Consider the following 14,324-nt stretch of genomic DNA (forward strand, 5'->3'; position numbering starts at 1 on the left):
AAGCATTATTATAAAAATACCATTTTGCATTATATCTTCATAAAACTGCTCCGATCGCGTAATTTCCGTACAAAGAAGTACAAAATGTTTCTTTACGTATTAATATATAAATTATATATTAAATTTGGTGTCGTGTTATGAAGCAGTAAAAGCACAATGATATCACCTACATCTTTTCATCCGAAGTAGTACGTAGTCATAACGGCCAACTAGGGGAACATAGCACAATAGGCAAAAGATCATTTTGAAACGGAACCCTATATAAAAGACATGTTATGTAATAAAACACATTCATTATTTCTTATCTAGACTAATCATTATATTAATACGTGAAGCAATAACATTAAGCCCCTTTTTCCGAAAATTGTGCAGACGGAGGTGTATGAAATCTCGCACACTCATAGTTTATATAAATTTTATATAATAGAGAAAGAATTTAGAAATAGATTTTTTAAATTTATGCATCAAATAAAAAAAACTACACACTACCATATATTTGACACACATATGCGCATATATACGAGTTATATATGGTGTTAAAGCGGTTCCCTAGGGATATGTATCCCGAGAGATATATTCCTTCGATAAGACTGTCGTCACAGATCACGGGCAAAGTAAGGAGTTACGAGCGTACCTGGCTTTCTGCTATGGCGTCTTGGTGCAGGAATCGATGATCGACGACGATGATGATCGATGAACTGATCACACACACAACACGCGCGGCGGAAATTAGTGTATATACACCTTGAATATTGCACACTATCTATATACACCTTGACAATTCAATAGTTTATTAAATCGTAGTGATTCAATTATTATAAAACGTAATTATGTGCGAGCGGCGTTTCTCAGACACGAGCGGGAAACGAAGAAGCAGCGCCATCTTTCTTTCCAGCGATGGCGCGGGCGTACTCGGCTCCTTTCGGCCCTAGATCGTGAGTATGTCTGTCCTTGTCTATTACACGAGATGTGCATTTAAACTAGTTGTGGCGCAAACATTCCCCCGGCCTTAAAGGGTTGCCTTTAAAAAAAATATACATATATATACCACTGGGAAATGAATAGCAGTATGCGGAAGATATATATAAATAAAATGAGCGGTATATTAATGCGTATAAGATTAATCATAAGCGGGAAGTTATCTGAGGTTATGTGAATACGATATATGAATGAAAGTTATATATAACTAAGCTAAATCTAAATTTTACTTATATTAAATATATAACTATTGATGCGGCAATGGGCACAAACGAACTACCGGGCGAAGGTAGCTACCCTTTGAAGTCCTAACAGTGACCACTCGCGTAGTTCCGTCTTTGGAAGGATGTACCTTTTCAACGACAGCTAATGGCCATGAAAAGGGCGGTGCGTTATCTATTACTAAAATTACAACAGTACCCTCCTTAATGGGAACTGATGGAAGATTCCATTTAGCGCGTGTCTGCAATTGATGCAGATACTCCATTCGCCACCGGCGCCAGAAAGACTGTACAATGCTATCCAGAAGGGAATGGCGTTGATTTAAATCGTGCGTGTTAGCTTCTGGCGCAGGAATGGATGAAAGAGGGACAGTATTTAAAAAATGAGCCGGCGTAAGAGCAGACGGCTCAGCGGGGTCACTACTTCTAGCTGTGAGTGGACGCGAATTAATAAGTGCCTCAACCTGAGAAAGCACTGTTATAAGTTCCTCATAAGAGAGAATTTGTGATCCTATCACCTTAAATAAATTATTTTTAACTATTTTTACGATGCTTTCCCAACTTCCACCGAAGTGGGGAGCAGCGGGAGGAATAAATTTCATACTAATGCGATTTTCTGAAAGTTCTAATTCTAAATGCGGGCGATATTCATCAAGAAACTTATATAAATCGCGAAGATACTTGCGAGCACCCACGAAACATGTTCCATTGTCCGTATATAAACAGTTTATCGGGCCTCGGCGAGATAAGAATCGTTTAAGTGCGGATAAGAAACTAACCGTGCTTAAATCAGTAGCAACTTCAATATGAGTAGCACGGGTTGTCAGACAAGTGAAAATACATAACCATGCTTTGCGGCCTTTAACCCCCGACCACGAATAGGTGTGTACTGTAAGGGACCGGCATAGTCACAGCCTACATGCGTAAATGCCTTATCAACTTGAGTGACGCGGTGGCTCGGTAGATCGGCCATGAGTGGAAACGTAGGGCGCGGTTTTATTTTAAAACAAGCGTTACATTTATGAATGCGATAACGTATTAAGCGGCGAGCGGACAGGATCCAGTACTTCTGCCTGAGTAAGGACATAAGTAACTCTGGTCCTGCATGAAGATGCTTCTTATGATAAAAATCGATAAGAATATCGATAACATGATCGCGGCGCGGTAAAAGTAGAGGATACTTAGTGCAGTAATCCTCAGCGGAACTTGACAAGCGACCACCGACGCGGATGACATCGTCCTTGTCTATAAATGGTCGGAGCTTGTTTAAAGCGGAAGAACAATATTTATTATTTTTTAAATTATTAAACTCATGTGCAAAATATACTTCTTGCACGGCGCGGATTAACTTTATTTCAGCAAAATCTAAGTCTTCACTCGTAATAACGGTATTACGAGGAAGGCGTTTAATAAATTTATATATATATACAATAGTCCGTAATAATTTAGAATATACAGAAAAGCGTTGAGATAGCGCGTAAAGTAGTGATTCAGAGGTATTTGAAATTAATGTGTGTATAACAGTCCGTTGTTCGGGAATGTCTTCATTCGATAAGTCGTGATTGACAACAAGTGGCCACTCGGCCGGGTTACTTAATACCCATGAAGGTCCGGTGTACCATAGCGGATGGTTTACTAGCTTGTCTGGTGTGAGTCCACGAGACAGGCAGTCTGCAGGATTATCGGAACCAGCAACGTGATAGAAACAGTCTGCCGGGACGTTATCGATAATTTGTACTACCCGATTGGCAACGAAAGTTTGCCAGCGGTGCGGAGAAGAGTGGATCCAACAAAGAGCCACTTTTGAATCACTAAAGGCGTATATATTATTCACAGGATACCGTGGTGCGATAGTATCAACAACCTTACGAAGTAGTTTTGCGAGTAATACGGCTGCGCACAATTCTAATCTCGCGATGGATACAATTTTTACAGGCGAGACCTTTGACTTGGCGCATAATAATTGAACAAAATATTTATTATCAACCTGAATGTGTAGGTAGACTACACCGCCATAAGCACGTTCACTAGCGTCAGCAAATCCTAAAATATTCAATTGACAATCCTCAACCACACCTAAGTGTCGCGGTATGCGAAGCCTATTAAGCGAGGGCAGTTCTAAACAGAACTGTCTCCAGGCTGCGATGATATGATGCGGGGGTTGAGCATCCCAATCACATTTCAACAACCAGAGTTCCTTAATAAGGAGCTTGGCGTACAAAATAGCGGGAGCCACGAAACCTAAAATGTCCCATAAACGGGCAACAGCGGAGAGAATAGCGCGCTTAGTACATATAGCGTCTGGCGTGATTACCTTGAACTTAAAAGAATCATTAGAGTTATCCCAAAATAGACCTAAGATCTTGTGCGGGGTGGAATTATCGAATGATTTGTCACTGAGGGTTTTGTGTGTATCCGGGATGTGAGCAAGCACGTCGCGGGAGCTGCTCGTCCACTTTACGAGATCAAACTGTGCCATTTTAAAAAGTGCAATAAGTTCGTTGCTAATGGTAATAGCCTGTTCATCTGTCATAACAGAAGATACGATATCATCCATATATAGTGCAGACGAAGCAACAGCGGCAGCAGCAGGGAATTTATCCCCTTCATCTTCAACTAGTTGTTGAACAACGCGGAGCGCGAGAAATGGACTCGACCTCAGTCCGAAGCATACACGATTAAATTCATATTCAGTCACAGGATCATCGGTGCTGAAGCGGTACAAAATTCGCTGAAACCTACGATCGGGTTCGCGTACAACTATTTGATGAAACATTTGAAAACAGTCGGCGGAAATACAAACTTTAAAAAGACGAAAGTTAATTAAAATACTAAATAAATCACCCTGTAGGTTGGTACCACTATGCAATATATCATTTAACGAACGACCAGATGTCGTTTTACAACTGGCATCTAAAACCACGCGCAATTTAGTGGTGACCTTATCCTCTCGTAGCACTCCGTGATGTGGAATGTAGTACGAGTACGAGGGTATAAGTGAATTGTCTTGATGCGATTTAACTGGACTTAAATAGCCCTTATCAATATATGCGCGAATTACTTCGTTATAAGAAAAACGAAAATGAGGTGACGCTTCCAACTTACGTTCTAGACATAAGTAACGTCTATGTGCGGCAGCGAAAGAGTCACCTAAGGAGAACACGTCCTCTCGAAACGGCAGGGATACGATATATCTACCACTATCATCACGAGTAGTGGTGGCGCGAAAATAATGTTCACACTCGAGATCATCGGCACTCTGAGCGGGCGGCGCGGTTATCTCCTCCAATTCCCAAAAACTTTGGAAGAGAGTGTCCATACGATCATGAATCACGGAACAACATGACGTTGTATATGCGGTATTTAATAATGCGGAATTAGGCGATGCGGAATTAAAAGTGGGTACGGAACCCATGATTACAAACCCTAATACGGTTTGTATCGCAGGCGGAATATTACGATGCTTGCTATGCACAATACCCGGCAATAGCAAGTGCGGGAATATAGAACTACCTATAAGTACGTCTATATTACTAGGAATGGCAAACTCGCCGTCTGCCAGCGGTAGGTTTTTAATGTGTGAAAATGCGGCGGTATTGACAGGAACGGAAGGCAAACTGTCCGTAATACGGTCAACAACAAGCGCGGAAATATTAAAGCGAACATTAAAATTAAAACGAGAAAATATATTAAATTCTACTGAACCCATAACGTTTTTTTTGTGAGCCACCAATACCCTTTACCATCGTAGATGAATATTTTAATTCATTTAATAAACCTAAGCGGTCACAACATTCATCAGTAATAAAATTACTTTGGGACGCACTGTCCAATAAACATCGAACTAAGTGTTGTTTACCTAATGCGTCATACACAATAACGCGTGCAGTTGCTAGTAGCACAGTTTTGTTACTGAGCGCGCAAAGTGACAGACCACTCTGCTTAGCCACGGCCTCGCCACTGTGTGACGGGAGCGGGGGTGAGGCCATGCTACTACGGGGCGCGGGCGCATCGCGCGCGGGCAGCGAGCCCCGATCCGTAACAAAATGTAGCAAAGAATGATGGCGCTTTTGACATGCACGACACGAAGATTTTGATCTACAAACACCTGACTTATGCTTGGTACTTAAACAATTTACGCATGAATTGTTAGCTTTAATATGTTTATAACGATCGAGAGGTGACAATTTTTCGAATGCACTACATTTATAAAAATGATCATGCATATTACTATTACAAAGTGAACATTTTATAGGTGTTACACTTGAAACATAAGACTGCGGGTCCGGGTACTTAGCAGGCGGGCGGTATTTATTAGTAGGCGGGCGGTATTTATTTGACTCTGTACTGGTGGCGGGCGCGGGTTGTGTATTTTCATATATGCGGCATTGCGTTTTTATAAAATTAATAAATCCGTCAAAATCACGTGATTTTGTTATAGAAGAGTGTAATTCGAACGCGCGTAATGTTTCTGAATCGAATTTACGTTTTGCAATATATAATAAAATGAAATCAGATAATTGTTTTATACCTAAGCCCTTTAATGACATAGCGGCGGTGACATACTTATCTATAAATAATTGAAAACTTGCGGCGGAAGGCATTTTGCCTAATTTAAGATTTAAAATCTGGTCTAAGTAATTAGAACCGAGAACGTGAATATCTTGATACTTATCAAGCAGAGACTTAAATATAATTTCATAGTTTTCGGCGCAGGGTGTAATACCTGCAAATACCGATTGTACTTTGGGTGATAACTTACCCAGTAAATAATACAGTTTTTCTGAGTTTGTAAGTGAGGAGTTGTCATGGACAGTAGATTTGTAACTAGCGTAAAATAAATTCCAATCTTGATAATTGCCGCTGAAGGAGACTAATTCCAGGGGGGGAGCCTGGGCCTAGATACAGGTGCATCTATCCCACACGAATTCCCACCCGTGGGCGCAGAAGAAAGATCAGAAAATGTCTGTTTAATTGAACAAAACAAATCTTCAAATGAGTCATATACATGAAAATTAGGTACGGCAGAAGGATTCTCATCAAGCATCCTACTATTATATTCATCAAGTACATCTTGAAACTTATTACGAACGTCATCGATGGTTATACATGAACTAAGAAACATACGTCTTTTTTCTTCCGATTCCGTAGCCAACTTTGACTTATCGTAAATACTTTGTATTCGTTGAAATAAAGCATTACGTTTAGCTTCTAACATAATAAGTTGACGACTAGGTGAAAAGGTAGGCGCATCTTTATCTTTACGTGACATATCTAATGATTTAACGCAATATAACTATAGGTAATTATACAGTGATCTGTCAATAGACAGCGTAAGCGGACAGTAACGAAAATAAAAATTATATGTAGGTATGTAGCGAGAACACGGTTAAGTGTTGCGTAGATTACTATATAAAATATAATGGAATGCGGGATATAGACATTTATATTTGTATATTATAGGTGTGCGGGATGTACAAGTATATTATGTATTATAGTTATAGGATACAATTTTAAGACTATACTATAAATGCGGTGATATAAATATTTATTATCTAAAGAGATAATACAGAGGAATGCGGGATATCATATGGTATTCTATAGCGGTATATAATAAATATGTTTATAAATAATAAACTATTACACATATAGGTGCTTGGTTGCGGTATAATATAAAGAAATAACAAGGCAATCCTATATGGCTACGCGGGTATGTCTGAGAAACAAATAAGTAATATAAGACTAAATAAGCGGATTTTATATTATCAATTTTGAAAGCGGTTTCTTAATAATAATATTAAACGAAGGACCTTGCGAATAAATAGCAAAAAGGGGTACGTTATTAAATGTAACTCAATTTAAAAAATAGCAAAATATCCGGTTCGCAACGGGCCAAAAAATGTTAAAGCGGTTCCCTAGGGATATGTATCCCGAGAGATATATTCCTTCGATAAGACTGTCGTCACAGATCACGGGCAAAGTAAGGAGTTACGAGCGTACCTGGCTTTCTGCTATGGCGTCTTGGTGCAGGAATCGATGATCGACGACGATGATGATCGATGAACTGATCACACACACAACACGCGCGGCGGAAATTAGTGTATATACACCTTGAATATTGCACACTATCTATATACACCTTGACAATTCAATAGTTTATTAAATCGTAGTGATTCAATTATTATAAAACGTAATTATGTGCGAGCGGCGTTTCTCAGACACGAGCGGGAAACGAAGAAGCAGCGCCATCTTTCTTTCCAGCGATGGCGCGGGCGTACTCGGCTCCTTTCGGCCCTAGATCGTGAGTATGTCTGTCCTTGTCTATTACACGAGATGTGCATTTAAACTAGTTGTGGCGCAAACATATGGTCTGTGGTCAAATTGAGAATAGATTAATATTGTTTGTCTTTAATATTCTTTGTCTATAGTTAGTCAGTCGCTTAGATATTAATTTTACCTCTACATACTAAATAGTTTCCTTGAGTGATAAACTTCAGATACTGTATATAATAATCTATCAGTCATGTATTGGCTGAATATTCCGATCGAAATACGCACTGGAGTTCCAAAATATATAACTGGCCGGTAATAAAGCGAACATTCATTCAAATAAAAAATAAATATAAAATAGAATCAACTTCGGCCGTCTTTTGTTTTTGTTAATAAAAAACGACATAAGCAAGACATTGTGTTCCGGTTTTCTTACATTAAATACTTAATTATTGATATCTACACGAGTTATAGAACAGGAAAATTACTCCTAGACGAAGATACCACCTGTGTCACTGTTGTGTTACAAACTATTTCGCGAGTAGCGTTCGTCATATTCCGCAAGAGACTGTCTCCGTAATCCTGCCACCCGAGCGTATTCTTCTGCTTGGACTCGGTCTTATTATTTAACAGTGTTCTGGATTGGATTGCTGGTCAGTGGGTACCGCTATTTTGTGGGTGCTCAAACTTTTGCGATGAATTTGACTTTGAGGACATTTAGTATATTATTATTAGTATTAGAGGAATACAGATATCAGAAGTAAATATTTAGATAAAGGTATCTTTTTTCTACTTTAGACGTCCGTATTGTTCTTGAACAGTTTATTTGATACATATTTATAGCTTATACATCAAAATTACATAGGCTATAAATTTTGATGCGGGTGAACCGCGGGCACAGTTAGTAGTTTATATAGGGAATGAGCGCAGAATGCCAACTTTTTTTTTACTATATTATGCAACAATACATTAAAAAATAAAAAACATATTACACTCTCTACAACGTATTTGACACTCACACGCATAGTACGTACAGTATTTGAGAATAGAACCTTAATAATGTTTAAAATTATAATTTAAATTAATCATGATCGAATATCGACCATTAGGCAATCACTAATTTTCATTATTACGAGGTTTTTTTTAGAAAAACTTTACAGACACTTAAATAAATAACTGACAATCGTCAATAAAATAGGTTTTATATAACAACGAATATGGTAATTTCCCATAGGTATTATTATACTGTGTACACAGGTATTATAAGTATGTATACCAAACTATCGAAAAGTCTTGAGTTTGCATATTTTTTATTATGTAAAATTACGTAATGAATACGTAAATATCCTGTACATATCCATACTTATCTATCTCCATTTATACATAGACTTAGGAAACATCACGAGATCTTACCACGTTTTATTTATTTTATGGCCATATGTCATTTTCAATAGTAGCAACAAACGAAAACGTGTGAAGGTAGACAAATACCTGCCCATGAAACATTTATTTACCATCGCTGCTCTTCAGAATATCCATGACCATAAGAGTTGAAAAGCTGCCGAAATATCGAGATCTCAATAAAAATATATAAAATCTGATAAAATCCCACTATATTTTCTAAGTGTATAAATAATGACCGTGTCAAATTTAAAACAGTATATATATTACAAATTATCTCAATTCATAAATTTAATTATTGCAATGTAGACAGATTTATCTTAAAAAAAAACTTAGTAATGCTATGTAACATTATGTTATCTGTGGTAATGCACATACAGGATCATAATAATACATGGACCAAAATGATGTCGCCAAAGAGGAAGCGACAGATATTGTGTGAATCTCAATAAAGTGCGTAGATGTAATCGTTGAAAACAATTATAAAACACCAAATTGTAAATAAATTGTAATTAGATATATATACTTTTATTATAATTTCGCTATAATCAGCGGTGTAACAAATATTGAAGAACAGAAAACAAAAGGCACTCGTAATCATGAGAACGCAGGGTTCCACACTTGAATATTATGAAACAAATTATTGAAGAGGTTTTAATACTTATTTTTATTGGAGTTTCCAACAGATATTACTTTAGATAAAAAAAAATATCTTACTTCCGAACCTCTCGGGTTGAAATTCTCGTACGATGCAAACATTTGTATTCATGAGTAATGACTACTAATGACTTTTTGTAATGATTTGGGTGATTTTTTTTTGTATATTATGTATGTATTTCCAAAAAAATATATTTAACTGTAGTGTAGTACATGTAACATAAGCTCTTCTAAGATTGGGACTAGATGGAGCTGTGAATTGTCCACGGTTATTGTTATTATTATATACTATACATCTATACTAGTAACCAGCCCTGGTATCGCACGGGTTCTTATAATTTTATGTTTTTTTTTATTTATTAAGGGGGTATACATAACTGTTACCCACGGCGTCTTTTGCTTTCATTATAGCTATAGAAAGAAGCGAAGTTTTAAATTACCTACGCTACGGATTTTAATGCAGTTTTCAGTAATAGAGTGACAGGGGAGGGATTATATGTATAATACATACGTGTTTTAGTATAATACAAACCGATGCATTAAAAACAATCTTTATATTCCAAAATTATTCATCTAATTGCGAACAATTTGGTGAAATAATGCTTAATCAATAAATGAATACACCCCATAGAAGCGAACGAAATCGCGGGCAAAACCTTGTTTTAATAACATGAAATGATACTAACAAATACTTACTAGTTCAATTTAATAAAATTTCTATTTAATAAACATATATATATCTTCTATTATTTCATCTTTACATCTTCACACGGTAAATCGATCATGAGCTTTGAAAATGAGAAATTTACGAAAACCCAGAACATTGCACTTATCATTAGATTGAAACAGATAAGGTTCGCCGGTTGCTCGGTTACACCCGGAATATTATGGATAAGATCACATAACTTCGACACAATCCCGAGTGTTGAATAAATTTTATTATTTTTTTTTAAATCGACTAACCTGACTTAAAATTCGATAAATATCAACCTACAAATAAATAGATAGGTCACATTCCGTAAAAATTGCGATAATTCAGATGTCCCTTGCCCCGAAATCGACGGCGCATGCCTAAGACCCATTCAGGAACATCATTAGAAAGAGAGATAACATATAAGTGTGACAAAGACGGGGCCAGGGATTCCAAAATTTAGGGAAAAACCATTACGACTAGCAATCGTGTCACTTAATTACACATTAATTCATTTCTCAATAGATAACCGCCGCGTTCCATTTTTGAAATACCAACGCATCGCACTTGACACTAATTTAAAATTAGAATTCTAAATATTTTCTGAACACTGCTCCACACTTCACAAGATATAGGATAAAACTGGCATGCTAACTAAACTAGGACCGGCCACTAACTGCATTAGGTTTGGATTTTAGGTCATAGAACTATATTAGACTATTTTACTATATTGATGGAAGTCATGCCTTTTATACTTACACACACTTGCCGACAACGCTGTAGTCACAATATAACACGTATAACAACCACTGAACAAAAAAAATCATTTGATAATGTACTAAAACTCTGTAAATTAATATTACAATATAATTTTCACACTAGATCGGCGCTTAACAGGTTATAATTTAGTGCTAAAGTGTAATTAGGTCGCGGTGGTGTGCGGAACCGTTCTATTACTGTAACGTGACAATTTAACTAGTTGTTTGTTGCTTTTGTAATGTTATAACAAGTGTAATGGAAAAAAAATCAATTGCAAACGCGTTAGTCGTCGGCCATTTTACTATCTGGCTAGCTGGGTTAGCAGGGAGGTCGACTGCGCGCATGCGTAGGGCAGTCGCCGCCGCCCAAATGTCTGGCATAGGCAATACCACTTGCGTTTTTAAAATCAACTTACCAAATCAAATATTATAATTTTTAATTTGTTATAATATTTCATTAAAAGTATAATTATATATTTAAGAGTTTTTGTTTGATTAGTTAGTTTAATAAAATGTTTCCCACTCTATGGATATGTTGTTGAACTATGAATAGGGCGCTTATTGTAAGTGACATTGACTATGAATGACACTTTTTTATTAGTATCAAACTGTTCACAACTCTATTGCTCTCGTAATGTCGTTCAATTTGCATTGACTTATGAACTTTAAACTTTTTCTGAAAATCATGACGTCACATGTCGTTATTCTAATTACTTAAACATTTTTTGCTTACTACACCAACCTTAGTACATTGACGTGATTCTCCACCTTACATGATGTTATGTTATTTTTAAGATAACATATCTAAGTAAGGGTTATTTTTTAATTTGGGTAACTTTCTTATTTATTATTAACAATGAATTATAAACCTGAAACTTATGAATATTATATATACCTGTATTTTTACATGATAATCTTAGAAACTTAACAAACTTTAATGAAAATTTCACTGACTTACAATCAACGCCATCTGTTTCCAAAGTAAACTGAGCTTGTTTTATGGGTATTAGACAACAGATATAAATAATTAGTTATATACACCCAGACCGTATCAAAAAATCATTATAAAATGTTTGCACCTACCGAGGAATCGAACCCGCGACCATCGGAAATAAAGCAGTGTGCTAAAACGTTAGATCACCCAGGCCGTCATATAGTTATCAGCATAACAAGATATTTACGTTTTTGCTAGTTTCGTTGCAATCGGCTCACAAATAAAAAAGTTAAGGCAAAATAAACATTGTCTGTTTATTATACAGGCCTTACATACAAAGGAAGCGAATAATAATAGAAAAAGAATGACTGAATAAATAATATTAGTATCTATTATTAATAATAATATTAGTGTTAATAATAGACCATCATTCTTTAAAAAGATAGTTGCTAAGAAGACTGATGGTCTAGTGGCAAATATTATATATGTATTATATTATAACACTTTATTGCACCAACATGTAAAGGACATGAACAAAATTAAAAACATAAAAAAAATAAAACTAAGTACAAAAGACGGTCTTATCGCTAATGGAATCTCTATGTATATTATAGATTTAGTATTATACACTTTAAGAATTCTATTAATGGGTGAACGACTACCAGTGTTTGTACGACATCTGTTAATAGTGAACATTCCTGACTTCTTGATGTTCTTTTTTGTACACGCGGTGGAACACGTTAACTTATCTGATATGTCAAAGAAGTGCAATCATATTTATTTTAGACTACATATATAAAAACACTCTCAGTTAGTGTGCGTCGCGATGTTAGATTTAATCATTCAAATGTCTGCAAAAGTTTGTCATATGAAAGGTGGCTATGGTAAAATTTAGACTGTAATCGGCGTAATTTTGATATGAATATATATTGTAAAAAGGATTCCAAAAATTACGGCCAAACGTTTTGTATAAAAGTAAATTAGTTGTTAGGACTTTTAAATTCTCACTAATACATTTTATATGCTTTATTGATTATATTATCTAAATCTATATGTATATCAAGCACGTGTCTAGTGACTAAAGTAATACGTAAGTCTTTAATTGTTTCCACATTATTGAGGATACACATACGTACACAATGTGTACGAGAACTTGCTTATATGTTGTATTCTGGAAAAAGTGACACACTAAGTGTTAGCTTATTATTTATATTATTGATAGCCGTGGTGGTCTATCGGTTTATAACACCGCATTACTTCCGATGGTAGCGGGTTCGATTCCTCTCTTTATACGATCATTTATATTCATGAGTATGAATATTTGTATCGGTCTGGGTGTTTTTTATATATTATATGAGGCAGTAGCAACTTACCATCAGGTGGCTGGTAATAAACTTGTCATTCCAAGTCACATAAATGATCCCGACCACCCCTTCGACCGTCCAGTCATATTTATCATATTTTGTTATGTATTAGTCATGCTTTGTAACAAACATAACTCCAACTTCCCAATGTGACTAATCAATAAAATACACATTGTGTCAATATTAGCAATAAATTCAAAAATGATTCTATTACTTCAGGAAAAGCTTATTATTTATCCTGTTATATAAATATATGCTGATTGTCTATATTATGTGAACCATTATTTCATGAACTACACGGGACTTTATGGCACATACAATACCAAAAAAGTTTAGAGAGTGTTTGGCCAAGAACGCTGTGGTATACTAATTATAAAAAAAATCCGTCAACAATTTTTTTATTAAATTAACTCTAAGGCCTACATCCCATTCCTGCTACTTTGAATTGAAATACATGAGATTGATTGATGAGCGACCAAAGAATGCCCTGCATCTTTTCTTTATGCTATCTTCTTTTTTCTAAAGTTCATGCTGAATTGCTTTGTTTTACAATAGGCATGACCTTTCAAGGTTCACTCACCTTATGATATACATTCGTAAATCCCGAAGAAACATTAAAACTGTGTTAAAATTTCTTCGCGGAGAGAAAAGAAACTTTCAAATGGTGTACGTTACGCGATATTATTTCTATTCTACTAATAGTACCTAATTATGAGAACGAAAGGTTATTAAACCCTCTTGGACATTATTTTGTTATGGATAACTTAAAGCTGGTCCCTTACAAGTGATTGCCAAAAGAAAGATTCTAACAAATCAAGTAAACTACTTTGAATGATATGCGATGAATTCCCTAATTAAGGAATATCTACTAGGTTCTTTTGGTAGTAGCTATTAGAACATTATACTAAGTATACCTACCTCGAAACAAATTTCAATAGCCTCAGTGGTCTGGCTGTTTCGCAGACTGCCTTACCTCCATTGGCAGCGGGTTCGATTTCTCACACGTACAAACATTTTTATTCACAAATAATATTAATAAATATAAACATT

General features: G+C 35.9%; 2 protein-coding genes across 2 annotated transcripts in view; both read right to left on the reverse strand.

Moving 5' to 3' along the window:
* The window catches only part of LOC131850212 (putative fatty acyl-CoA reductase CG5065), a 43,667-nt gene extending 32,604 nt beyond the window's left edge, over window positions 1-11,063 (reverse strand). The window contains exon 1 of the mRNA XM_059200386.1: window positions 10,978-11,063. The gene's annotated coding sequence lies outside the window, so the exon portion shown is untranslated. The remainder of the gene's footprint in view (window positions 1-10,977) is intronic.
* On the reverse strand, window positions 2,238-4,614 carry LOC131850551 (uncharacterized). Its single transcript, XM_059200827.1, has 3 exons — window positions 4,044-4,614; window positions 2,722-4,001; window positions 2,238-2,300 (listed from the first exon to the last, which is right to left on the reverse strand). Exons 1-3 carry the CDS (start codon window positions 4,612-4,614, stop codon window positions 2,238-2,240), a joined length of 1,914 nt encoding a protein of 637 aa, XP_059056810.1.
* Window positions 11,064-14,324: the final 3,261 nt, after the last annotated feature.

Source organism: Achroia grisella, unplaced genomic scaffold (genome assembly GCF_030625045.1).
Source record: "Achroia grisella isolate CSIRO2021 unplaced genomic scaffold, CSIRO_AGI_Agris_v1 utg114, whole genome shotgun sequence".
In the NCBI taxonomy this organism is placed as follows: Eukaryota; Metazoa; Arthropoda; class Insecta; order Lepidoptera; family Pyralidae; genus Achroia; species Achroia grisella.

Coding starts and splice junctions, on each gene's coding strand:
- LOC131850551 (XM_059200827.1), bottom strand. CDS start 4,614: ATGGGTTCCGTACCCACTTTTAATTCCGCATCGCCTAATTCCGCATTA. Junction 4,002..4,043: donor TAGTGGTACCAACCTACAGG/GTGATTTATTTA, acceptor GTCTTTTTAAAG/TTTGTATTTCCGCCGACTGT. Junction 2,301..2,721: donor ACATTCCCGAACAACGGACT/GTTATACACACA, acceptor ATCTTCATGCAG/GACCAGAGTTACTTATGTCC.